This window comes from Elgaria multicarinata, chromosome 13 (genome assembly GCF_023053635.1).
Source record: "Elgaria multicarinata webbii isolate HBS135686 ecotype San Diego chromosome 13, rElgMul1.1.pri, whole genome shotgun sequence".
NCBI classification, from domain to species: Eukaryota; Metazoa; Chordata; class Lepidosauria; order Squamata; family Anguidae; genus Elgaria; species Elgaria multicarinata.
The window spans coordinates 28,436,683-28,463,802 of record NC_086183.1 but is presented as its reverse complement, the minus strand read 5'-3'; the positions used below and the strand labels follow the sequence as shown (position 1 = coordinate 28,463,802).

General features: G+C 52.2%; 1 protein-coding gene across 4 annotated transcripts; it reads left to right on the top strand.

Annotated features, from left to right (window-relative positions):
* The first annotated feature begins 1,110 nt into the window (after positions 1-1,110).
* Positions 1,111-25,783, top strand: LIPE (lipase E, hormone sensitive type). Of its 4 annotated transcripts, none has more exons than XM_063140014.1 (11): positions 1,111-1,187; positions 9,355-9,437; positions 9,540-10,072; positions 12,137-12,227; positions 12,963-13,108; positions 13,467-13,652; positions 15,147-15,441; positions 16,872-17,099; positions 17,613-17,780; positions 22,996-23,360; positions 24,359-25,783. In XM_063140014.1, exons 2-11 carry the CDS (start codon positions 9,404-9,406, stop codon positions 24,917-24,919), a joined length of 2,607 nt encoding a protein of 868 aa, XP_062996084.1. In that variant the 5' UTR covers positions 1,111-1,187; positions 9,355-9,403; the 3' UTR covers positions 24,920-25,783. The 4 variants fall into 4 exon arrangements, with proteins under 4 accessions (XP_062996084.1, XP_062996087.1, XP_062996086.1 ...); XM_063140015.1 differs by lacking the exon at positions 1,111-1,187 and adding an exon at positions 8,434-8,478; XM_063140017.1 differs by lacking the exon at positions 9,355-9,437 and having other exon boundaries at positions 1,169-1,187.
* Positions 25,784-27,120: the final 1,337 nt, after the last annotated feature.

The window sequence follows — 27,120 nt, the reverse complement described above, 5'->3', positions numbered from 1 at the left end:
TGAGGTTTAATCACTGTTTTGTTTCCCTTGCTTGTGTGCGGATGACCCTGCTTGGAGTTCCTTTTCTTTTTGCATGCTTTCTAACACCAAGTGGCAGCACCTGCTTTATTCTTTTTTAAAAAATGATTGCAAATAAATGTTAGCTTACACTTTGGAGAAAAAGTGTAATCTTACTTCTAGCTCTGCTTCCAGACAAGGGTTTTCTCCCACCATCACCTGGGCTAGTTCCTGGAATTTTACGGGGAGTCCAGACATCGCTATCTTCCACTTTCGTGTTTTCCACCTCTTCTTCCACCTTTTTTCTTACCGCAGAAAATCCATTACAGAGAAAAAGAAAGAATTGCTGCACAATAGCCCTCCGCCTGATTCCCCAAAAGGCACTTGCAATGAGGTTTTGTATGCAATAAATGTATAGGAATTTAGGTTGCAATCCTATACCCACTTACCTGGGAGTAAACCCCACTGAATTCAATGGAACTTACTTCTGAGTAGACATCTATACGATGCATTTGATAAAGTGGGCAGTGTCCACAAAAGCGTATGCCAACATAAATTGGTTAGTCTTTAAAGTGCCCAAGGCTCTTCTCATTTAGGACTGCCCTGTTACTCAGGAGTAAGCCCTGTTGAACTCAACAGGTCTTTCTTCCGAGTAAATTTTTGTATATTGTTTTTAAGTGTTTTTATCCTATGTAAACCACCCAGAGAGCCTCGGCTATGGGGCAGTATACAAATAATAATAATAATAATAATAATAATAATAATAATAATAATAATAATAAATAAATAATAATAATCCTTGCACAGAAGTGCACACCTATTAAAAACCAAGCTAATCTTAGAATTCAAAAACAAAACCCAACACTGATATACTATGCGGTGTCTAGACGGGAAAGGTACCCGCGCTCATTCCGACTTAAATTATTCTTACCCCGCCGACCCACAGATTTCCAGAGCGGGCGGGCCCTTTAAGGCCGGCGAGCTGGAGAAAGGCGGAAGTAGGGAGCGAGGACGCGGTTGCCGTGGGAACCGGCCGGGTGACGTTGCAACGGGCCACCTCGCCGGCTCCGCCCCGAGCTCATTGGTGGGCAGAGTCATGTGGCGCTTCCGACCGTTCGTTCGAAGGCGGAAGCTTGATTGGAAGAGGGTCAGTCGGGGGCTGGCGGGTGTCGGAGACGGAGCCCCGTTGGGTGAGTATAAGGCGAGTGGGAGGAGCTAACGGACGTGTTGACTCCCACCCACCCCCGAAAGCTGTGATGGTGGAGGCGGCGTCTGTTCTGCCTCCTCCAGGAAGAGGGCGCTTCCATTGGGAACAGGGGGAGGACTTGCCATATGCGTCCACACGTTACGGAGAGGTAGATCTCGTGTGTTCTTTATTATGGGGCGGGTTGAGCTCAAGCCATGAGGGGATTTAAAGGGGGGGAGTTAGCTTCATGTGTGGGGATAAAGAAAACCCCAGAGAAAAAAGTGGCTAACATACACCCCTCGACCAGGCTATGGGGTGGAGGGTGGGGGGAGGTGACTCTTTGAAGACCCCCCCCATACCATGGTTTTGGGGAAGGGGAGACGGACGTCGTCCTCCCCCAGCCCTCTATCCCCTCGGTGGGATGGGGAGAAGATGGCCCCAAGTCTTTTAAGAGCTATTAGAGCTGCCAGAGACCACACTGAAAGTATCAAGGGGGATGTTTGCTATCATCAGTGGTGTCTTAGGGACTGGTGGCTTGACTATTAGTTACATTTATATCCTGTCCTTTCTCCAAGGCGTTCAAGATGGTGTGTGTGTGGTTCTCATCCCGATTCCGTTTTTTATCATCACAACAACCCTGCAAGGTAGACCAGGCGGAGAGAATAGTGTTTGGCCTGAAGCCACTTAGAAAGTTCTGTGGCTGAGTGGGGGGATTTAAACCTGGGTCTCTTCAGAGGGCGTACCTCCAAAGCAGCCTTCCCCAACCTGGTGCCCTCTCGATTGGTTGGACTGTAAATCACATTATCTTCCCAACCAGCGTGGCATGGAGTTCAGTCCAATGCATCTGGAGGGCACAGGGGTGGGTGGAAGATAGATGTTTCGTAATTCAATTCCGAGAAACCCCTGCCAGCATGGCCGGTGGTCAGGAATGCTGAGAGTTGAAATCCAAAACATCTGGAGATCTAACGTTCTGTCCATCCCACTTTAGAAGTTAGCTCTGATTCTTTGTGGTGGTCTCTGAGATACGCAAGGTGCTTCTGAAAGCTAAATTGTCATTGGTTTCTGAATTAGTGAGACCCCTTGGATGTATCTTAGCTGTTTCGATTAAAATATTTAATTAGCTAATTTGTTCAGCTAATTTGTTTAATTAGCTAATTTGTTTTCCTATTAAAATTATATCAAATAGGGTGTGTCTATTTGAGTTTCTGTCTGTGAATAGTAAAAAAAAAAAATCTGGCAGGTCGGCACAGCTGTCAATATATGGTGGTGGAGAGATTTCTTGGCATATACTCTTCGGGTGTTGTTTTGGTAATATTCTGCTCTTGGTCCCATGGTGGCTGTAGGATTCCTGGGAAGGGATTTTGTGTGTGTGTAATTTGCATGTGATAATTCCCACAAATTTTCAGATTTCAGCTGTGTATACCTGAATACCCAAAGAGATGGATGTGTATTTAGAATTTGATGCTAACATTTCAGGAATTATTACATAAGATTTCAAGTTCTGAGCCATTTAAGCCCCTGGGTGCTGCTCTGTGCATGTCAGTTTGCATGAATAGTTCAGTTTTGAATTTCCCACCCAAAATAACTTTTGAATCTTTAGACTGCAAACCTGTGCACACTTTCCTGGGAGTAAGTCCCATTTAAACTAGTAGCATTTCCTTCCGAATAGGCATGCAGAAGATTGTGGTGTAAATATCACATTTTGCTGCTCTTAAATACCTTTCCTTTCCTTTTTTGGGAGGGGAATGTTCATTTGCTGTATTATTTCTGCCTGTGATGATATTCTTTCTCAGTTCCTCAGATCTTGGATTTTGCAGAATTTCTTTACTTACGTTTTAAAGCATGACTAATAAAGAAGAGTAAAGATCTATATCCTAGCCTGGGGTGTGAGAGTGGAGCCTTGTTGCTGTACCTACAGAAGGCAACAAGCCTGAAAGTAAATAGCAGTTGCCACCCCTGTCAATTGATCCTGAGATTCTATCTCTCTCCCTTCTTTTTCATTGCTTTTTAATGAGTCACCTTTCTGAGTCCTTGATATCCCTGATAAGATGGCAATTTTAATTAGGTTTATTCTTATTTTAAAGTCCCGTACCTAATTGCTGGGTATGTCTTCTGTTTCCCTAATTACATGCCTTTCAACCCACAGTTCCTATGATTTCTTAGTGCCCGGAAGATCTTCTTTACATAACAAGTTGAGTTACCCGAGAACAGGAATGGGCAGGAGGTAGATCGCTAAGTGATTTGCTGTAGCTTGGTTAGGGTTTCTGACTCCCCAGATCCTTCCAGATGGAGGAATCCTAGCGCTCGCTATTAGAATGCATTGTGCAGCTATTCCGTCTCTTTTTCCTGCAGTAAAAGTTGGGAGGAGGAGTTGGGAAAACATGGGAGGGTTATGAGTAGAAACTGTTGTCTGGGCTCCCTTTAAAATTCTGGGAATAAGGTAAGGCGAATGCAAGATACAAACTTTGTCTGTAAGCACCGCCCCCCCCCCCCAAACAAATGAAAGGGCCACCACAAATGAGGCCCATGAAATGAAGAATGCTCTGGAGGCAGAACCAGAAGTGGATTTGTAGGTGAAAGAACTAGTACTAAGAACAAATTCCAGGGCTGAGCATGTGTGCTGAGAGGTACCTTGTTTCTTTAATTCTAACGAATGTCTGGCCAATAAGCCACTATACTTTGTTTGCATTGGAGGATGGTGGGGGCAAACACCAGTAGATCTTGTCCGCCTGAAGTCTGCCCACTCCTGCCCTTGAAGCAACCTGCTGGAGTGCTAGACACAAAGCGGGGGGAACCTTGCAGTGCTGCTGATGCCTGTTATTAGTATTATTATTTATTACATTTATATGCCGCCCCATAGCGGTTTACAAAGATCAAAAGACTGTACGTTAAAAATCACTATACAAAATTTTAAACTATCAAAACAGCTAACATTTAAAACAGTTTTTAAGCACTCAGCCAGGCCAAAGCTAGTTCTGGAGTCAGTTAAAACTCAACATACACTGTTAACTGCCTGGGAGAAAAGAAAAGTTTTGACCTGGCGCCGAAAAGATAACAATGTTGGCGCCAGGCAGGCCTCATTGGGGAGATTGTTCTACAATTGAGGGGCCACCAAAGAAAAGGCCCTTTCCCTTGTTGCCGTCCTCTGAGCTTCCCTCGGAGTAGGCACTCAGAGGAGGACCTTACGAAAAGGGAAACGGCAGGATTGTTTTCCTGTACGAACACCCACCTTACAGACATGTCGTAAAGATTGTTGAGGTTAGTCTTTCATTTTAGTGTATTCATATGCTGCCTCACCTTCTGGCCTCTGAGCAGCTCATACAATTTAGTCCAAATCCTACCTGTCACCGTTTTTGAAGCTGCATATATCTACGTCATGTCTGCGAACTGGTTTGAACACTTGTAATGTGTCATGTAAATGCTAAGTTCTTTTCACTGCTGTTACGCCTCTCAGTGAAGAGTTTGCTAAACTGCCGTGAGGGCCTGAGGCGCCACATTCCTAATTTATGAGGCCTGAGTGTTGCAAAACGTGGCCCTTTCCCTCCCGGAGAAATCTCTGATCCTGCTTCCATCCCGCACCGCCTAGTTCTGTTTCCGTGTCAAGGGTATTATTTATTTATTTATTTATTTATATAGCACCATCAATGTACATGGTGCTGTACAGAGTAAAACAATAAATAGCAAGGGTAGCGTTAGGAAGTGGGCATCTCAGCTAGCGGCCACAAAGAGAGATTTGTGCAACCCGCGGCCGCCACGGCGAGCGGTTGCCTGCCTGCCCCCAGGGCCAGCCTCTCGCCCCTTGTCACGTCTTGCCTGCTAATCTTAATTGAAGTGGGCATTTCCCCTGGCAAAGCCAAATGGCTTTTCCTCCTGTCCTTGCTGTTGCCAGAAGCCGAACCGGCAGCAGCATTGCTTCAACACCTGGCCAGGGCGGGAGAGCTGACGGGAAGTTCAGGAAGCAGTGCATTTCCCCCCACGCTAATGCCAAAGTGGGTGGATACGGTGTGACACAGAGGCCTGGCCTTTGCTGCTAAGCCCTGCCGTGCCATAGGTCTGTCATCTCTTGCACTAGCGTCCTTTCTCTCCTCTTTCCACTGCGGAGGTCAACGGGCAAAGGTTTCACACTTCTGCCTGAGCAGGGGGTGGGGTGGGGTGGGATGGGATGGGAGGTGATCATTGTCTCAGTGCCCCCAACTCCACCCTCTTCGCTTGCTGTTGACTGGCCCAGCTCTGCAGCTCTTTCCTGCCCTCTCTCCCAGTCTCCTGTTTTCCCCCCACCCCAGTTTTGGCATTCCTGACGACCTCCCTGCAGCCCCTTTGCTGTCTGTGCCCCCTGCCCTAATCCTGCCTCCTGGGCCCCAGCCGGGCTTGTTGTGCCTCCTACGTTTCCTCCAGCTCTGCTTGTTTTTTTCCAGCTTCCAAAGTAATGACTCAGCCCCGCTGGTACCAAACTCCACCTCTGGGGACGGGTGGGGAATGCTGGAATACCCACGGATATCGGTGAGATTGTCCGGCGTGAGGGTAAACGCGGTGGGTTTTGCCGTTCGGACAGCCAGTACTTTTCTGAGAAAAATGGGTTTGGGTCCTAAGCCGGCCAGAGGTTATGCCTTCTAGCCCAGAATGCCATGTCTCTGTGGTGCGTCTCATGCAGCTGATATAGGGTAAGAGAGCAAGGACAGCAGTGATGAATTCCTTTCATTCCTATGAGCAAAATTAAAATATTGCCCTGGATTGATGGATTCACCCCCTCTTCAAATCCACTGTACCAGCCCTCTCTTCTCTCAGGCACGGACATCTTAATAACGACGGGTGTTTGCTAGCTAATAGTAACAATAAAGAAGATTCATCATGGCATTATTTAAAAGCCGATTGCTTGCTTCTAAGGGTGCGTCCAAACATGCATTAACGTTAGCGGTTGAGCCCCTGTAGAAGCACACGTGTTGCTTTGTGTATAGACGTAGCGATTCCTCTCCGGTGGAGGTGGGCAACGTGCAACCTTCTGGATGTTGGATTCCAAGTCCCATCACCCCTAGCCATTGGCCATGTTGGCTGGGGCTGATGGGAGTTGGGAGTCCAAGAACATCCACAGGTTGCCCCAGGCCGGAGCCTGCGGCATCACGATCCCACCCAGCCCCGGCGAGGGTTTGCGCCTTTTTTGTCCTCAAAAAGAATATCAAGCAGCAAGGAATATTGACGTGCACTGCCATGCAGCGGTTCAAATCAAAACGTATTAATGCAGCACGGAAGGGGCAAGTTAGACGCCTCACCCAGCGTTTGAATCGCTGATAGGCCTGTCTTGTTTGATGCAGCGTGAAGGTTGAAGGGGGAGGGAGGGAGGGCTGGGCTCGTTCTGTGGGAAGGGGAGGAAGCAACAAGCGGCATTTAAAGACACGTTTGCACGCGCCCTGAACGCGCAGCGCCGATCTGTGTTTCGGTTTTGAAGAGCGACGTGTGCGTGGATGCAGAACTTAGAACTGCGTTTTTGTCAAAATCTGGACGGTGGAGGGACGAGGCATGGGCAGAAATTACATGAAGCTGTGGAGTGAAATGTTTGGCTAATTGGAAGGGAAGGAAATCCCATCCATGCTGCTTTTTTCTGAACTATAACAGAAACGGCAGGCAGAACGTCTTCTTATAAAAATAGTCTTTTTATCGGTAGTGTTCCGTCCTTAAGCTCAACTGTCCACATCTTCCCTTTTCTTTGCCCCTCTCTGCCCAGCTCTTTTTAGTGAACAAAGAAATGGAGGTGCTGCTGGCATGATCCACCTTGGATTGGTGCATGACCCGCATGTTTTTTGAAAAACCACCAAGTTCATTCATCGAGCCCTGACTAATCTGGGGTAGCTGTTAGCTCTTCGGAGCCGGGCCAGCAAATACATTCCCCCCCCTCCCTGCCCCTGGGGCTCTGTGCAAAGGCGAACACTTTGCAACAGCCTGTTTACTTCCTGATCTTTTCCAAGGCGCCTCTGGGGTCCAGCTGTACACGGGGTGAACTTGGCACATCGTGTGCAGGGCTGGTCTAATCGGCCACGTTCCATCTGAGCTCTTCTGGAAAACATGGTCATGAGGGTCCCATAAACAGCCCTGGCCATGTGTGAGGAAGGCTCCGCTCGTGCTCCTTCTTCTAGTGAAAATAGCTGGATTCTTCTGTTGTAGATCCGTCCAGCGGAGTTCTTGCAGGACCAGATAAAATTAAATATGGTGCCTTGGATCCAGGCTACACTAGGTAGCCCATTGAAATCAATGGAACTTATGCTAGTCATGGCCCACTCACATCACATTGATTTCAGTGGGTCTACTCTAGGTATAACTAAATCTGGATCCAACCCACTATAGATCCACAGCCGAGGATCTAGGGACCTGCGTTACCGTGCTCATTCTGCAGATTATGTCGTACGAGGAATCTGAGAATGGGAAGAAGTGTTAGAATCTCGGCTTCCTCTTAAAAGAAAATGAAAGGAGCTTGTTTCTAGACCTTATGGATTGCACAGAGGAGGAATCTGCACGTGTCTACGTAATGTGAGTTGCAGGGGTTTGCGGAGCAGAAGGCAAGCTTCTAACTCAAAAGTATTGACTTCCTCATTCTCTACACCACGTAATTTGTGCCCCATATATTCCACCCCCTGCTTCCCCCCAACACATGTACACATACCTGTGGCTCCCTTCCAGCTTTCCTGACCCAACTTTCCTTTCAAAACGGCTTCTCAGTTTGGTCCTTCATGTTCTCAAAAAAACCACCCAAAAAAAGGTACAAAAACTTGTACATTCTGCCTCTTCTGCCCCCCCCCGATCCCTGTCTGAAGTGCTACACAGATTTTTAGTTTTATTTTATTTATTTATTTATTTATTTATTGCATCTCTATACCGCCCAATAGCCAAAGCTCTCTGGGCGGTTTACAAAATTAAGACGATTCAAGTATATAACAACAGTATAAAACCATAATATAAAATACAATATAAAAGCTCAACCAGCATAATATATTCCAGTCATGGGATTTAGGCCCCAGAATCCCAGACTTCTGGAAGGAGGATCCTCTCTCGTACGGGGCGGGGAGAATCCAACACTTCTTAACTCTCCCACCCCGCCCATGTGTCCTTCTCTTCCTTAAGGCATCTCTCTCTTTCCCCTCCTTCATGTGGGCTGTCCTCTTCCTCCTCCTCCTCCTCCAAGGCGGAGACAGCTTGTCAACTTCCCCAGTGGGTTTTTAAGCTGGCCACTTGGGCGGGCAGCCAGTGATCCGAGCGCGACTCCGAGCAGCTTGGGAAGCTGCAACCCCGCCGTTAACCAGTGCCAGGTGAGTGCCGTCTGTACGGTCGTCCCAGTGGGCAGAGCCCCTCTTTATGCGCTGGAGGGAGCCGTCTGGGGATCTGCTGGAGCGCAGCTGCGTATTTCGCCTCGAGCAGACCTCTCTTCTCTCTGCCTCCTCTGTGATGCAAGGACGAGAATGCTGGTCTCCCGTGCAGGGCTGTTGTGAGGACCACGCAGGGAATGCACGTGAACTCTTGAAGTGCACTGAATAAGTGAGGGCTTTTGTTTTTCATTGGCCAAAATGCCATCAATGATCAGGAGAAACGTGTGTGTGTGTGTGTTAGGCTGGGGGTTGCATCCTGCAGATTCCTCTCAGTGTGGTCTTGAGTGCTGGCGTTGAGGTAGGCGGGTTTTTGCCCTTCCTACCACAGTGTCCACAAATGCAGTGGTTCACTCTCTTTCCCCCACCCTGCAAATGGACCGATAGGAAAGACTGGCAAACAGGCGCTTCACAGGGTCAAAAGCAAGGGTACGCTCAGAAACGGCATCGAGCTATGGGCTAATCCCATAGCTTCCTTGCATCCATGAGGAACAGGCTTTTTTAGGCAGTAAGCCTATATGCACCAGTTGCTGGGGAACATGGGTGGGAGGGTGCTGTTGCACCCGTGCCCTGCTGTGTTGATCCCTGGTCGACAGCTGGTTGGCCACTGTGCGAACAGACTGCTGGACTAGATGGACCGTGGGTCTGATCCAGTATCAGGGCTCTTCTGATGTCCTTATGTCATCGCCATAGCCCCATCCTGTGTGGTGTCCCTTGGTCACGCTAGAGTGCAGCGGAATACTGCGAGAACGGGGCAGAATATTGGGATCCGGCTATTTCTAAGACGGATATTGTATTAAGCGATGCCCACTCTGTTTGTAGGGCTTCCGGTCTGCACAGAGAAGAGAGGGAGGCAGAGGCGTCGGGCAATATGGAGAACATAGCAGAGGCAGTGACGGGGGAGTGTAAGTAACAGCTAGGAGTTTAAGCAAAGGCTCCTTTGCCTCTGTCGCCTCCTCTCCCCACCTCCGTCTTCCAGGGGTCCTCACCCTCTTTTCCTCTCACAGGCCCCCCTGCGGCCAGCAGCATGGATTCCCGGCCGCTGTTCCAGACGCTGCACATGCTGGCAGAAGACAACGCCGCCTTCTTCCAGACCAGCACCAGCGAGACGGGCCAGCGCTTCCTGGCGGCCTTCACGGCCATCCGGGAGCACGCCCGGTGCCTGGAGCCGGTGCTCAGCCACTTTGCCACCATCTACCACATCTTTGACCTGGACGAGCACACGCTGGCCAACGGCTACCGCAGCCTGGCCCAGACGGTGTGCTGCTGCCTGGCCCACATCGTCCACAAGAGCCGCTACGTGGCCACCAACCGCCGTAGCATCTTCTTCCGCAGTAGTCACAACTGTGCCGAGCTGGAGGCCTACTGCACCGCCTTGACCCAGCTCCGGGCCTTGGTCTACTTGGCTCAGCGGCTCCTCACCCAGAACCGGCCCGGCTGCCTCTTCAACCACGAGGACCGCGGGCTCTCGGAGCAGTTCCTGCAGGAGTACATCACCATGCAGAAAGGCTGCTTCTACGGCCGCTGCATGGGCTTCCAGGTGAGAAGACCAGGGGGCTCTTGTGAGGACAAGAGGCAGGGAGGCTCAGCAGGCATGGAGGCGCAGGGCCTTCTGGATGCTGGAAACGGGCCTTTTGCAGGGCCTGCCTCTGACCGTTCGACAGTATTCATTCACTTAAGCTCTTTTTGGCTAAAGGGCGGGATCAAAGTGCTATCACACGAGGAAAAGGGAATGGGGAGGGAAGAGGAGGAAATATTTCGGCGGGGCTGTGAAATGGTCCCTTTCTCATCTCCCTCGGTGCAGTCTGCTCGAATAGCTGCGCGTGGTGAGGGAGGAGGCGTCTTCATGAAGGTGGTCTTCAGCAGGGCTATAGAGTGCAACCTTCCCCACAGCCTGCTGCCCTCCAACGGTGCTGGAGTGCAACTCCCGTCATTCCCAGCCGACAGGTTTTGGAAGGCTGATGTCGCGAACGGCCATCCCTGGACGTGGCCTTCACTGTCCACAGGCCTCCTGGTCTCAAATGGCCTTGGTCCTATTCTCTTGCTGACCCTTACTCTTGCAATGACCGCCTGGGATGTCTGCGTTGCGCCCCCTTTCTCCCACCCGTCCCGGATCCCAACCCTTCTCTTTGATGAAGCCTGGGATTGAATTTGGCACAATTGTCGGCCTGGCCTCTCTCACTGTCTCCACCGCTCCACCTACACTTCGGCCGTGTTCTCCTTGGGGCAGAGACCTGTCTTTTGCTAGTATTCCTCTCCAGTGCCTTTCTTTATTGATCTGATCCAATGATGCGGCCATGTAAGTAAACCATCTAGTGTAGGGTGACCCTATGAAAAGGAGGACCGGGCTCCTGTAGCTTTAACAGTTGTATTGGAAAGGGAATTTCAGCAGGGGTCATTTGTATATATGGAGAACCTGGTGAAATTCCCTCTTCATCACACCAGTTAAAGCTGCAAGTGCCCTGCCCTCTTTTAAATCTGGTCACTCTAGTATAGCTCCTGCAGCTTTAACTGTTGTGATGACGAGGGAATTTCACCAGGTTCCCCATATATACAAATGACACCTGCTGAAATTTCCTTTCCAATACAACTGTTAAAGCTACAGGAGCCCTGTTCTCCTTTTCACATGGTCACCCTAATCTAGTGGCGATAATCCTCAGAAGCTGAGGCATCCCTGAAAAGGCAAGCGCTCTCTCCTCAAGAGACTCTTGGACATGGCTGAACTCGCGCTGCTCTCTGTCAGCAGCTTCCAGGGGCCTCCTGGCCTGATTTCCCCAAATGGAACTCGCCCCAAGCGAGTCTCGTGAGACGAGAGCAGCTCATCGCTGGCCTTAGACGGGGCCTGCCCAGAGCGGAGAGCCCACCTGCCGTGGCCTTCCCCTCGTCTCCCTCCACTTTTCCACGCAGGCTGCAGCCTTGGCAATATGACCCTGAGCAATGTGTAATGGGATCACGCAAGTCCCTGGAGTATCTCCCTCTTCTTCCTGCCCCCCCCCCCAAGACCCTTGCCCTGTCAGGGCCCGTCTCTTTGGAAAAGGAGCTTCCCAGCTGACTTTGGATCTCAATTGGAGAGGGGGGCAGGGAGGGGGTGTCGTTTGGGGGTATAGCCCCTGTTTTGCATGCAGAAGGTCCCAGGTTCGAGCCCCGGCATCTCCAGGCGAGGCAGGGGGGAAACCCTGCCTGAAACCCTGGGGAGCTGCTGCCAGTCAGTGTCAGCAATACTGGGTTAGATGGACCAATGGTCTGGCTCCGTAGAAGCAGCCTCCTATGTTCCCCCAGCTGTGTCTCTGGCCCCGTCCTTCCCAGTTGGCTTTGTTCATCCTGCTCTTTCCAGCACTGAGAAAGCTGCAGGCTGCCTTGAAAGGCGCCGCCATCATCTTTGCACCTTTAGCCCAGCCGGGAGAGCCAGGCCTTGCTCTTGGTCCCGGGTGGGAGGAACTGGTTAACAACCGACGCGCCCTGTTAACCGTCTCCCTCTCTTTGGCGACTCCGGATCTGTTGGGTTAACTGACTGTGCCCTCCTCTGGGTGTGGAGCTGCAGTCCTGATGGGCCGTGACACCCCCCCACCCCACCCCGCCTCAATGTTGCTCTTTCGCCTCGCAGTTTGCACCCTCGATCCGGCCCTTCCTCCAGACCATCGCCATCGGCCTCGTCTCCTTTGGGGAGAATTACAAGCCTCATGTTTCTGGCATTGGTGAGTAGACAAGCCCTGGCGTATCTCGATACGTTGCCAACACCGTGCCTGTGCTGCTCTCCCCATAATGCCGGCCCCGAGCTCCGCAAGGCCTCTCCTTGTCTCATTCTACCTGTTCGTCCTTCCCTTTCCATAAAGCACAGCTGCCTCCGTTGCTCTGCCTTCCCAGGTTGCACTGCTGGCCGCCGGGGACTAATGCTGTTTCCCCCACATTATGCATACTGTCGTTGTTGTGAAAGTACAAGGGCGTTTGTCTCCAAGGACAGAAAAAGTTGGCAGGGACGCGTAACGGGAATTGTTTGATGCCTGTGGCTGTGTGTGTTTAAATCGGCTTGATACCTAAACACAACTAGATTGTCCCAAGCTAGGCATGAGGCAAGCTGCCACTGTCTGCTCGTGGCAGCTTGCCTCATGCCAGGAATGAGTTTTTGCAGGGCATCTTTGCGTACGTGCCTTACCCCCACTGCCTGCAGTAACTCCAGTGACGCAGGAAGGGTGTTATTGGACCTCCTTGCCTCCTTCTAGCCATATACATTTCTTTCCCACCCACCCAGGGCAATATGGTTACCATCGCTCGCTGTCTTGGATTTTACTTCCCTCTGCCTGTGCACCAGACAGGTGGAGGGCTGTGATACGGTGTGGGCAGCCCCCCTTCCTTGCACCTCAAAGCAGAAGCCTCGCCTCGAACAGCGCTAACCGTCCGTCTTTGATCTCTCTGTCTCCCCACGGCTGCAGGGGTTGCAGCCAGCTCGCTTTTCACCAGCGGGAAGTTCGCTATTGACCCTGAGCTGCGAGGGATCGAGTTTGAGCGCATCACTCAAAACCTGGACGTGCACTTCTGGAAAAGGTTCTGGAACCTCACCGAGATGGAATTGCTGGCTGTGAGTCCCGCCTGAGGGGAGGGGAGGGGGGGCCCCGGGAGCTGCCGAGGGGAGGGACGGGAGCCGATGCCGGCACCCGTCCGGGGTAGAGCTGGGGGCGGAAGAAAAGGACGGCAGGGCGGGAAGGAGAACCCAGGGCGAGATATGACGAGAGTTTGTGGCGTCTGGGAATGGGGTAGCGAGATGTAAAGCGAGGGTACCAGCAGTCTGGGAAGGATACGGTTTGTTCAAAGTAGAGTGGGATGTCGGTGCTGTTCCTGATTCTTGCTGTACCTTGGATATTGCTACAGGGAAGGAGGGGGCGGTGTTTAGGATATGAACTCCAGATGAATCATGCCTTTTCCTGCCTTCTACGCAGTCCCTGGCCAGTATGGCCTCCTCCCAGGTCCGGTTGTGCCGGGCACTGTTGGTGCCGCCTCATTCCTTCGACCTGCCTCTGGTCGCTGACCCCACCCTGATGGTGACCATCACGCCCCCGGTGGCCCACACCGGGCCAGGAGTCGTCCAGATGAGGCTCATCTCCCATGAGCTGCGTGAGGGACAGGTAAGGGACCTAGAAATGCCCCTCCTGTGGAGGCTCGGGCCTGGTTTTCTGCTGCACTTGGGTGCGCTGGGTGGCTCAGACTAGCTTCAAAGCAGGTTGAGCAAACGGGCTTTAGCTGCGGAACAGCGTTCTCGGCAAAGAGTCTCATTGTGTGGTGAAACTGTTCTTGGCCAGGCCCAGGGATTAGTGGGAACGTTTGGGTAACTGAACGCTCTCCCACAAATTCTCTGAAAGTGGGAACCTGGATCTACCCCTTCTTCCCATTTACTGCTTTTTAATTGCTCTGCTAACGGGTCGCTGCTGCTTTATTGCTTTAACTTATTTCTGTGTATGCATGTCTGGGTGACTTTCACTGTAAGCCACGTCGAATATTTCTAACAGACAAGCAAGCCTATCTGTACGTTTAAAAAAATATTCCAAAATCCATATTGGTGTAATACTTTTATTAGGCCAACTCGAGGTCTCCAGATCTCTTCGTCAGGCAAGAGATTACAAGAGTCTTTAAGTTGATATGGGGCAGGGGGCGGTTGCAGACATTTGAATTGGGCTGTCCCAGGTGATGTGATAGTTACCTTAGTGGGACCACTAGGTAGAAGAAAATCTCAGGGAATTGTAGGTCCTCCATTTAAAAAATAAATAAAATCCAGCCGTTAATTATAAATTGTCTCTATCCTGGGTGAAGCAGACAAGTTCCTTAGTTGATGGAAAACAGCAGTGTGAGACATATTTCAATGCTGTGCTATGTTAAAAGAAAAGACAAATTGAATAGCTTTATTTAGCAGTTGGAGGGGATGGACATGTTTATGTATGTAGTTTTCAGTGGCTTGGTTGAGGGTGAATGTCAAACCTCAGGCTTCCGTGCTTCTTCATCCAGCTTCTCTTTTTGCCTTGTTTGTATCTGTTACCTTTCCCCAGGATTTGATTGAGCAAGAGGTTGGACTTGATGGCCCTATAGGCCCCTTCCAACTCTACTATTCTATGATTCTATGGTCCTGGTTTCTAATCCTGGCTTGTAGGTTGAGCAGGGGGTTGGACTCGATGGCCTTATAGGCCCCTTCCAATTCTACGATTCTATGATCCTGGTTTCTAATCCTGGCTTGTAGGGTAAGAGCAAACCATAGGTTGTTGTAGATGAAACAGGAAACTTTGCCTCAAAGAAGCCAGGACAGGTGGGAGTGCGCACCAAGGAGGACGGAGGTTGTGAGCCCAAGGTTCCTTGTAGGCCGAAGCAGGGTTGGTGTTCCTCTCTGAACCAAGCCTGAGTGTAAATACCTTTCGAATTCAGTCATGAGATTCCCCCCCCCCACCTGCAGTCTGGACCAATAACCATGCAGGGGAAAACAACCGCTCAGCTTGTTTGTCAAGCGATCCCTTGAGACGCCGTGGCCCCAGGGACCGGCACTGCCAGGAAAGGCTGGCGGGTGGCAGCTGGGCTCCGTTGCGTCTCGGCGCCCGGCCCTGCATCCCCCTGCCGCTGCTTCTCCCCGCCTCCAGGACAGCGAGGAGCTGAGCAACTTCCTGCGTCCCGAAGGCCCGCTGGCCCTGGAGCTGCGCTGGAAGACCAAGCCCTTGCCTCGCTCGCCTTACCTGGTGGTGCATTTCCACGGCGGTGGCTTCGTGGCTCAGACCTCCAAGTCCCACGAGCCTTACTTGAAATCCTGGGCCCAGAGTCTGGGCGCCCCCATCCTCTCCATTGACTATTCGTTGGCCCCCGAGGCCCCCTTCCCTCGGGCCCTGGAGGAGTGTTTCTATGCCTACTGCTGGGCCATCAAGAACTGCCACCTGTTGGGTGAGTAACAGGGAAGGGCGTTTGGGGGTGGGAGGGAGGAAAGAGGCTGGATCTGGGTTCTGGGCCCTGTTTGTGAGAGGAGCCAGCTGCCAAGACCCTTCTCGGGTCATTATAGGCTCAAGTAGCCGCCACGGCTCGGAGTGCCTTTTACCATCTTCGGTTGGTTCGCCAGCTACGGCCTCTCCTGGACAGGGATAGCTTGGCCATGGTGGTACAGGCATTGGTAACCTCAAGATTGGATTACTGCAACGCGCTCTATGTGGGGCTGCCCTTGAAGCTGCTCCGGAAGCTGGAGCTAGTGCAGAATGCTGCAGCTCGGCTGTTGTCTGGAGCTGCCCCTTTCCAGCATGTAACTCCTCTGCTGAGGGAACTGCACTGGCTGCCTATTCGCTACCGGGCCAGGTTTAAGGTTCTTGTACTTGTGTACAAAGCCCTAAACAACCTGGGACCGGGATACCTGAGAGAGAGAGCGCCTTCTCCCCTACCAACCTGCCTGGTCACTGAGGTCATCTGAGGACCTGCTCCTGGTGGTTCCACACAGATCCATCCTCCGATTGGAATCCACCAGGGGAAGAGCCTTCAGCGTGGTGGCCCCCCTCCTGTGGAATTCCCTGCCTCTGGAGGTCAGGCAGGCTCCGACCTTGTACTCCTTTCGGCGCCTCCTGAAAACATCTTTATTCCAGGAAGCCTTTCTTTAACATGCAGCCTTGGATTTCTGTGTTGTTGTTGTTTTGCTTCTTTTTAAATTTTGTTTTAACTGTTTTATTCTGTTTTTATTTTCATTTTACCTTGTACACTGCTCCGAAAAAAAAATTCAATGAGGAGCGGTATATAAATATTCTAAATAAATAAATAAATTATCCCGTGCTGCCTTATGCTGAATCGGAGCGCCGGTCTCTCTAGCCCCGTGTGGCTGGTTCTGAGAGATAGCACCTCCTCGCCTGTGGCACGAGAAGAGCTCTTAGTTTTTGCACCGTGCTCTCATCCAGGCAGAAAGAACATGGAATTCCTTGGCTGGATCAGCTCAAGGATTCAGCAGCATGCTTATTTAAGGTGCAATCCTAAGCGTGTTTTGACAGGAAAAAATGGCCTAAAACTCCCAGCATCCCCCAGCTGGTCATGCTTGCTGGGGAATGCTGGGAGTTCTATGACTTCTTCTTTTTTTTAACCTGAACATGGATAGGATTACAGCCTTATTTTATTTATTTGCTGTACTTTTAAACCCAGTGAAGTTATCTGGCTGGTGTACTATGTTCCTCTTGTTACGGTCCCGAAAGCAGCTGGCTAGAGAGATGCCTCTGGGGTGCCTACAGGCGGCTGCCTTATTTTTTTGTCCCCCAACATCCAGTCTTCAGAGGAATTTTGCCTGTTTGACTGCCTGGTTTCTTCCGTTCCCTTGCGGGGTCTGACTTCTCTCCACCCCTCGGCAGGTTCCACAGCACAGAGGGTGTGCCTTGCGGGAGACAGCGCCGGCGGCAACCTCTGCATCACCGTCTCCATGCGAGCGGCTGCCTTTGGGATCAAGATGCCGGACGGGATCATGGCGGCATACCCGGCCACGCTCATTCAGATGTCGGCCTCGCCCTCCCGCCTGCTCACCTTGCTCGACCCGCTCCTGCCTCTTAGTGTCTTATGCAAGTGCCTCAGTGCCTATGCCGGTGAGGGCATCCCTGCGGCCAGGGGCGTCGCCTTCGGTACCACGGAGGCGGGAGAAGGGAAATGGCAGGGGTGGGGGTGGAGATGAGCAGGACTTGAACCCAGGGCTTCCGTCGAGAGGCCGGACAATCCCTTGAGAGAGCGAATCAAAGGGTCAGGAAGGGTTTATCCCAGCAGGATGGATTCAAATGGTATTTATGCACCGTATGGCTGAGTAAACTCAGGATCTGGGCAATGGCGTCCGGGGCGCCTCTCTCCAGCTGGGGAAAAGAAGCAAGAAGGGAAGTTGAGAACATTTGGCCGGTATTAAGAAAAGGGGGATTGGAGGACCCCCACCAAGGGGAGAGCCGGGAGATTACAGGCATGGAGAAGATCGGGGTGTGTTTTGGTTGGCTGTTGTTTTTTTTAAAGAGATGGGGAGAATGGTGGTGCTGCCGGGGGGGGGGGAGGGGGCGATATTTATGGGCCTAAATATTTCCACCACCACCCTCTCATCTTTGTGCCCCGCAACCAAGGGATGGAACAAGAGTCGGAAGACTCCACCCTGGAGAAGCTCAGCCCCGTCAACATGGTGCGCAGAGACACGGCCCTGCTGCTCCGGGACTTACGCCTGAGCGCCTCGGCCCTCTTTGGCTCCTTTCTGGAGAACACGGGCAAGATCCCCGGGGCAGGGGGAACACCCGGTAAGCAGCAGCCTCCCTTCCGGCTGGCCGGCGGAGCCATCCTCCTCGCCTGTCCCTCCCCGCCTTCTTCTCACCCACCTTGTCTCCGCAGGGCGCGGCCCCTTCTCCTGGCTGCCTGCAGGGCTACTTCAGGTGGCCCGTGGCCCAGCTGCTCCCGGTCCCAGGGCCTGTCCCTTACTAACCCAGCAGCTGGTAGGAGCCGCCCCCTGTCCTTAAGGCATGCGCTGCTGCTTGAGGCGAGGTGAAGGGGGCATCGCTGCTGTTCCTGGCTACACGGTGCCAGGCGCGGGAGGGCGCTGCAGCTGGCGCGGGCGGGCAGGCAGGTGTGATGGCCTGCTTAGGATGGTGGGGCGTTTGTTTGTCTGTTTTGCTAGCTCTGCATGGCGTTTGTGGAGGAGCTAAATAACGCTTTATATGCGGCGCATCCAACATTTGGCAAACCCCACCCCAGCCCCATTCATATCCTCCAGTCGGAAAGCTGGAATTCCACAACGGAGCTGATTTTTTTGCAAATCGGGCGTGTTTGCATGTGGCCGTTCCAGTTGCATTTGCTCAACAACTTGGGGAATGAGATGAGAGGCAGGAGAGAGAGAGAGAGAGAGAGAGAGAGAGAGAGAGAGAGAGAGAGAGAGAGAGAGAGAGAAAAGGGCACGTGAAGACTCCCCTATCTCAACCTGACGTTCTCCTCCAGTGGATGGGAGGGTGCTTTGGAAGAAGTTCCATTTCCTACTTGGCTGTGCAAAACAGACTTATCTGCTTCCTCCCGGGGATCAAATCCCTCCCTGTTCTGACTTTGCTTTGCTGTGAGATGCAGAGCATCGACGGAGCTCCCTTGTCTTCTGCTTGTTTCCCTGACTAGCTTGCACTTTCTTTCCCTCCTTTCCCTCCACGACACAGTACAATACACCAGCCTTCCCCAACCAAATTGGGGGAGGCTACAATATACTTACCATGTTTGCCTCAGCTAGAGTTGACCCTATGAAAAGGAGGACAGGGCTCCAGTCTCTTTAACAGTTGTATTGAAAAGGGAATTTCAGCAGGGGTCATTTGTAGGCATGCAGCACCTGGTGAACTTCCCTCTTCATCACCACAGTTAAAGGTGCAGGTGCCCTGCCCTCTTTTAAATCTGGTCACAGTATAACTGCAGTATAGCTCCTGTAGCTTTAACTGTAGTGATGAAGAGGAAATTTCACCAGGTGTGACATGCATACAAATGACACCTGCTGAAATTCCCTTTTCAATACAACTGTTAAAGATACAGGAGCCCGGTCCTCCTTTTCATAGGGTCACCCTACCTCAGCCTTCCGTTTTTAAGACTTCAGAAACAACCCGGGGGAGGGGGTGTTCTCCCTGTCCCTGCCAGCTGCAACCCTGAGGTCTAGCACCTTGCTTTTCTTTCCTTCCTCCCTTGCTTCCATCTATCCCAGCCTTCCTCAACCTGGGGCGCTCCAGATGTGTTGGACTACAACTCCCAGAATGCCCCAGCCAGCTGGCTGGGGCATTCTGGGAGATGCAGTCCAACACATCTGGAGCGCCCCAGGTTGAAGAAGTCTGATCTATCCCCTTCACGTAGAAGCTGAGATTTTCAAAACTTCGTCGGGGTTGCTACATTCTGTGTTTCAGGCCATGTGCCTTACCGTCCCCAAGCGGGAGCAGTTCGTGCAGCTGGCATAGCTCTGTGCCATTGTGATCGGCCCGGCACAAAGGCGGCTGGCACTGCTTGGCACACATTCACTGCCTGGCACGTTGCATGGAGGCGACGGCCTTGTTTCCCAGCCCGGGCTGAGTCTTCCCCCAGGGCAGGAGAGTGCAAGTACACAGGAGGCAGTTAAGGGTAGAAATTTCTTGGGAAGTGAGCTGCCCAAGGAGGTGGTTTCATTGACTCAGTTGTGGCCAAGGATATTCATATCCTCAAAGGCGTGGGGGTCCTGACACAGGCTTTCTATCTGGAAGGGCCCGGCTTCAATCCTTGGCATCTCCAGATAAAAGGAGTGTGAGATTCTGATTCGACTCTCCAAGCAACTTAGAACATTTATTGTATTTATTTATTTATTTATTTATTTATTACATTTTTATACTTCCCAATAGCCGAAGCTCTCTGGGCGGTTCACAAAAGTTAAAACCATAATAAAACAACAGGTTAAAAGCACAATTACAAAATACAGTATAAAAAGCACAACCAGGATAAAACCACGCAGCAAAATTGATATAAGATTAAAATACAGAGTTAGAACAGTAAAATTTAAATTTAAGTTAAAATTAAGTGTTAAAATACTGAGAGAATAAAAAGGTCTTCAGCTGGCGACGAAAGGAGTACAGTGTAGGCACCAGGCGGACCTCTCTGGGGAGCTCATTCCACAATCGGGGTGCCACAGCGGAGAAAGCCCTGCTTCTAGTAGCCACCTACCTCACTGGCAGGGGCTCACGGAGAAGGGCTCCTGTTGATGATCTTAAGGTCCGGGCAGGTACATATGGGAGGAGGCATTCCTTCAGATAACCTGGCCCCAAACGGTTTAGGGCTTTATATGTCAATACCAGCACTTTCAATCAGGCCCGGACCTGGACTGGCAGCCAATGAAGCTGGAAAAGGACTGGCGTAATGTGATCTCGCTGGCCAGTCCCTGTTAGTAAACGGGCTGCCCTGTTTATAAGAACATAAGAAGCTGATGGCCCCATCAGTAAAGCAAAAGGCCTTATTCACCATGGTTAAAGCCGTGGTTTAAGGTGTCTTCGGAACACAGCCCAGCCTTCTGGCTTAACCACCGTGGTTTAAGGTGTCTTCTGAACGGGGCCTAAGTTGAGCCATGTTGGATCAGACCAAGGGTCCAGCATTCTGTTCACACAGTGGCCCACCCACTGCCCACAGAAAACCCACAAGCAGGACATGAGTGCAGCAGCACTCTCCCGCCCACGTATACAGGCTTACTGCCTCTGCTAAGGGAGGTAGCACATAGCCATCAGGACTAGTAGCCATTGATGGCCTTCTCCTCTAGGGATTTTATCCAAAAAAAAACCCCCCCCCATCCAAATTGGGGGCCATCACCACATCTTGCGTTAACAAATTAGATCATTTAACTATGCACTGTGTAAAGAAGGACTTCCTTTGATCTGTCCTGAAACTCCCACCAATCAGCCTCATTTATTATTTATTTATTTATTTATCATACTTCTACCCCGCTCCTCAGCCAAAAAAGGCTCTCGGAGCGGCTTACACTTAGCAAAAAAGACAGTCCCTGCTCTCAGGCTTACAATCTAATAAAGACATGACACACAAGGAAAAGGAGTCAAGGAGGGAGGGAGGGAGGAGAGAGAAAGAAAGAGAAAGAGAGAGAGAGTCCAGCAGGAGCAGGCCCCGATGTTACTTCTGCCTGCCCCTGTCCCCTCGGTCCTTCTTCTTCCCCACAGGGCCAAGATGGCAGTTTGCCCTGGGGGGGGGGGGGGAGAGTCCAGCAGGAGCAGGCCCCGATGTTTCTTCTGCCTGCTCCTGTCCCCTCGGTCCTTCTTCTTCCCCACAGGGCCAAGATGGCAGTTTGCCCTGTGTGTGTGGGGGGGGAGAGTCCAGCAGGAGCAGGCCCCGATGTTTCTTCTGCCTGCTCCTGTCCCCTCGGTCCTTCTTCTTCCCCACAGGGCCAAGATGGCAGTTTGCCCTGTGTGTGGGGGGGGGAGAGTCCAGCAGGAGCAGGCCCCGATGTTACTTCTGCCTGCTCCTGTCCCCTCGGTCTTTCTTCTTCCCCACAGGGCCAAGATGGCAGTTTGCCCTGTGGGGGAGGGAAGAGTCCAGCAGGAGCAGGCCCCGATGTTACTTCTGCCTGCTCCTGTCCCCTCGGTCTTTCTTCTTCCCCACAGGGCCAAGATGGCAGTTTGCCCTGTGGGGGAGGGAAGAGTCCAGCAGGAGCAGGCCCCGATGTTACTTCTGCCTGCTCCTGTCCCCTTGGTCCTTCTTCTTCCCCACAGGGCCAAGATGGCAGTTTGCCCTGTGGGGGGGGGGGAAGAGTCCAGCAGGAGCAGGCCCCGATGTTACTTCTGCCTGCCCCTGTCCCCTCGGTCCTTCTTCTTCCCCACAGGGCCAAGATGGCAGTTTGCCCTGTGGGGGGGGGAGAGTCCAGCAGGAGCAGGCCCCAATGTTACTTCTGCCTGCTCCTGTCCCCTCGGTCCTTCTTCTTCCCCACAGGGCCAAGATGGCAGTTTGCCCTGTGGGGGGGGGGGAGAGTCCAGCAGGAGCAGGCCCCGATGTTACTTGCTCCTGTCCCCTCGGTCCTTCTTCTTCCCCACAGGGCCAAGATGGCAGTGGGATGACCCCATTGGGTTCTAGTATTATGGGAGAGGGAGAAACATGTCTCCCTGTCCACATTCCCCACAACGGCTGTACCTAGGCAGACCGCCTCCGATACTGGAGGTCGCATAGAACCATCAGGACTAGTAGCCGTTGAGTGCCCTTTTCCTCCATGCATTTGTCCAATCCCCTTCTTAAAGACATCCAGATTGGTGGCCATCACTACTTTTATTTTGCATGCCACACTCTATTCTGGATATTTGGAGGAATCTGCTTTTGTTTTGTTTAGGAACTGGCAAAGAACAGTGTGGCAGTAAGGATTGGAGGTGGGGGGAGAGTGAGGATTAGTTTGAGGGGTCCTGGCAGGAGGAAAACAAAGGTACCCCTCATGGTCTCCAAGTAAGCTGGAGGCGCTTCTGTCCCCTGTGAGCTGGAGCATTTCTTGACAACCCCCAGGGATCTCTCCTAGAGGAAGGAACCCACACCCAGGTATCACATTCTGTATTCAGTATCAGGTTTTGCTTCAGGTAACAGGAGATCAACCTCTCTGGTGGTGGCAATGGAAACGAAGGGGGGAAGCTCAGCCCTGGATCATCCAGCAAGGACCAAAAGTCGCAGTTTAGTTGGGCACGGAGAGGGCGGAAAGAGCTTGGACGGCTTTCGCCCCAGCCCAGCACCCTGCAGGGGTGTTGGAATGCAACTCCCACAATCCCCAGCCACTGACCATGCTGGCTGGGAATTATGGGAGCTGCAGAACTGGAGGGTGAGGCTAGGACCTGACTTGAGAGCCGAGGGAGGACGGGGGCTCTGAAACAGGCAGAGAACGCTGGGATCCGTAGAGAGCCGGGTCCCAGCGAGGAAGAAACGTGGAGCTGTAACGAAACTGAGCCGGCACTCATTTCCCCTTTGCATCTTCCCGCAACCCCCCGCCCCGGCACACAGACGCCGTGAGGAAGAGCATCTCGGAGGTGGGCCTGAAGTCCAAGTCGGTCTCGAGTTACAAAGACTCCCGCAAGAGCCAGACCTGCCAGGACCTGACCTGTTCCTCTGCTGGTCCCATGGCCCCGAGCCATGCCTCCAGCCAAGAGGCCCAGCCCGGCTTCTTCCTGAGCGACGGCGAGTGTGAGGCCACAACCTCAGGCAACGACAACGGCCTGATCTTTCCCGACGGCTTCCAGCCCTTGCGCTCCAGCCAGCCGGCCACACACCTGGCCCTGGAGCTGTCGCCCATCGTCAAGAACCCGTTCATGTCGCCTCTGCTGGCCCCGGATGGGATGTTGAAGGGACTGCCGCCGATCCATATAGTGGTGAGCGGGGTCAGGGGCGGAGCGGGAAGAGATCCGTTTCAGCAGCTTGCGTGTGAGGGAAGAGGCTGAGGTGGGGAGAGGTAGAGGGAAGGCAGGAGCAGTTGCATTGGGCCAGACCGATACGGTCCATCTAGCTCAGCCTTCCTCAACCTGGGGCGCTCCAGATGTGTTGGACTGCACCTCCCAGAATGCCCCAGCCAGCTGGCTGGGGCATTCTGGGAGTTGTAGTCCAACACATCTGGAGCGCCCCAGGTTGAGGAAGGCTGATCTAGCTTGACATCCTGCCTTCAGCCACTCAGAGGCATCGGAGAGGTTTGTCCACACAGCATGATGGAAATATCCTTTCCCTGTTGTACGTTTCCCCCATCTAGTCATCGGAGAGGTGAATCATAGAATAGTAGAGTTGGAAGAGGCCTACAAGGCCATCGAGTCCAACCCCCTGCTCAATGCAGGAATCCACCTTAAAGCATCCCTGACAGATGGTTGTCCAGCTGCCTCTTGAAGGCCTCCAGTGTGGGAGAGCCCACCACTCCCCTAGGTCATTGGATCCAGTGTCGTACTCCTCTAAGAGTCAGGACGTTTTTCCTGATGTCCAGCCGGAATCTGGCTTCCTGTCACTTGAGCCCATTATGCCGCATCCTGCACTCTGGGATGATGGAGAAGAGATCCTGGCCCTCCTCTGTGGGACAACATTTCAAGTATTTGAAGAGTGCTCTCATGTCTCTGTAAATAGGGTTTCAGTCCAATCTATCAAACTCGTAGCTGCTGATAGAACGATCTGGCTGGTAGAGGGGAAAGGGAGATCTGTAACAGCCAGGAGCACTCTCTGGGGCCTCTCTTTTCGGTGCTTTTGTTTTGTGAAACTTGGGCACAGAAGAGGGTCCCAGCACAGGTGCTCAACGGTCCTAATGGGGCACACAGGAGGTCGTGATCTCTTAAGGGACCCCAGCTATGCAGGGTTATAACCAGCACTCTCTCTCCCCCACGCCTCTCGCCAGGCTTGCGCCCTTGACCCCATGCTGGACGACTCCGTGATGTTTGCCCGGCGGCTGCGGGCCGTGGGGCAGCCGGTGACCCTGCGGGTGGTGCAGGACCTTCCCCACGGCTTCCTCAGCCTGTCGCAGCTGTGCCGCGAGACGCGCCAGGCCTCGGCCCTCTGCACGGAGCTCATCCGGGACATTCTGGTTCCGGAAGATCCAGACTCTCCACAGGCCCCCGCTGCTGCCTCCGCCTCCTCCCTCCGGAAACATCGCAAGCTGGAGCGGACCTTTCACGCCGGGGCTGCCACCAGCCAGGTGGCCCACCCCGCCCAGCAGAACAGCACGCCCGCCGGGCAAGAGGGCCTGAACGGGGCTGCTCCAGAGAGCAGCGCTGCGCCCAGCGCCGAGGACAGAGCACCGCCCAGCGCTCAGGAGCATCAAAAGCCAGGGAGCGCTTCCCCGGGAGACCCGCAGAGCGGGTCCAGAGATGGGGAGGCATCCCCCTCCGAGGCTGCGGTCACCCCCAGCCAGGGTCCGAACCCCTCGGGCAGCACGGTGGGCAGAGGGGTGGGGGCCTGAGCCCCTCCGGAACAACTGGCTTCGAGACTGCGTGGCATGGCGTCCTTTTGCGGTGGGGAATCCCTCTTTGGTGCTTTGACTCTGTGTTTTGATGATTCCCAAGCACAATGGCCCCAGGCCTCAACTCCCCCCAACCCCGATCATCCGTGGGGCCTCCTGTTGTGACCGGGGTGGGGTGGGGGTGGAACACGTGTTCTGTATTATCCATTCCTCCACTTCCTGGAATACTGTTTTTATACGCATTGGGTTGTTTTTTTAAAAAAAAAAACTGTAGAACTCTGCAGCCAATATTTCCTGGTGGTCTCAGAGTTTGTCCAGCACCAGCACCACCTCTCTCTCTCTCTCTCTCTTCCTGTCCTTCTTCTTAAGCAGAACACTCCAGTGTTACTTGAGCACCTTTGGAAAAGTTCCGTATTACGGTGCGGGGCTTTTTGAGCCCTACTCTTTGCCACGGAGAGCACAAATACTACCCGCCCTTCCCTTCATGGGGCGTTCAGTCCTTCTAGCACTGCCCAACAAGCCCGTAAAAGCACTGTGGACACCTCCTACTCACCATATGTGTGAACAGTCGCTGCCCTGCCCCATCGCTAGGTGAGACAGCCCCGAGCACTGCTCAGTATTAGCTTTCTTTTGGAGAACACACGCGCACTGTGACCTCCCCCCCCCCCCAAAAAAATCTGCTTCCTTCTTCCCCACCCCTGGCCCTGATCTCATCCTTTTGCCTTTTATGACTGCTGCTGCTATGAACCAAACAGGAGTGGAGTTGAGAGGAGATGGGGGGTTCCTCCCCTCCCGAGAAGGGCTGCGGTATTCCCTCTCCACCCTTTTCTTGGGGGCAGAGGGGACAGACTATTTTTGTAAATAAAGGCCAATTTGATTTCAAGTGTCCTTTGTATTTGGAAGCCAAAATGTTCTCTCTCTCTCTCTGTGTGTGTGAGTGAGTGAAAGACAGAGTGTGTGTGTTTTGGAGCAGTCTTGCGTAAGGGTACGGGAGACAGCCCAGGCACAGCCCCTGAGAGCTGAACGTGGCAACTGCGGTATAATGCAAATCAAGGCAGCCGTTGAGATAATTACAGAAATAAGATGGTTATGCTGATAACTACATACATTTTACTAGCTCATAACATTTTATTAGCCCCACCTGTCCATATCTTTGTGGCCTAAAAGACGGGGAACAGGGAAGAAACCCTTTTAGAAAACTTCGCTTGATCACCTGGTGGGGATTTTTTACTCACCACCGGCGATCCAGTTATAGAAGTTGTAAGTTATAAAAAGGAGCTATGTTCCTTCTAGGCCAGTGCTGTCGATTCTGGTGGGTACTGGTTCTCACGCAGAGATATTCTCTAGATCGCTTCAGAAAAAATCCTTTATCTGGAGGTGGCAGCGACTGAAGCCAGAACCTTCTACATGCTAAGCACGCGCTTTGCCAACTGGAACAACTTGCAAGGTTGTGGCCTCAGAAATTGTGCAAGTGACTTTTGGTCTACGTCATTCTGGACATTATTGTGCCTCCTTATGGAATATGGCAATTCTTTGAGTTGTTTTCGTTCTCTTTTTAACAAGAGTGGGCAGTGAAAGAACATTTGGCACCTGGGGGTGGGAAGAGCAAAGCCAAGGCTTTTGGGCAGGAGGAGGAGCACCGAAAACCTATTTCTAGGGTGAATTGGGAAAATGAGTAAGCATTCGAGCAAAAGCAAGGGTTTTGCTACTCACTGCTTCTTCTGAGCTGGTTCTTAACCACATTGCATATGAAATTCACGTTCATGGTAACTTCTAAGTCCTTTGGGGACCCTGCAACAGCCAGACAGCATTTGGGTCATTTGTGTTGGATGCAATTTGCTGGCCACGTTGCAGCAATCCTGAGAGTCCGCTGACCTCCACTAAAAATGGACATTTGCTGGGAATTGGACGGAGAGATGCAGATTTTTGGTTTGTTAACCCCATTCCTTCCCCCATTCCAAAGGCATTTCTAAGGATAAACTAGAATGTCACACTGAAGAGGCCTGATTTAAAAATAAATAAATAAGGTGATTCTCCCCCTCACACACACACACACCCAGAACACTAGAGGCAGCTGCTCTGTCGGTAAGCCAAGGAATGCATTCAGGCTGGCCTTGTCTTAGCAAGTCTCCTGAAAGTCAACTGGTTTGAAATATCTTCAGATGTCAGGCAGGGCTAATTCTCGCTCTGCGTGCAAGGCT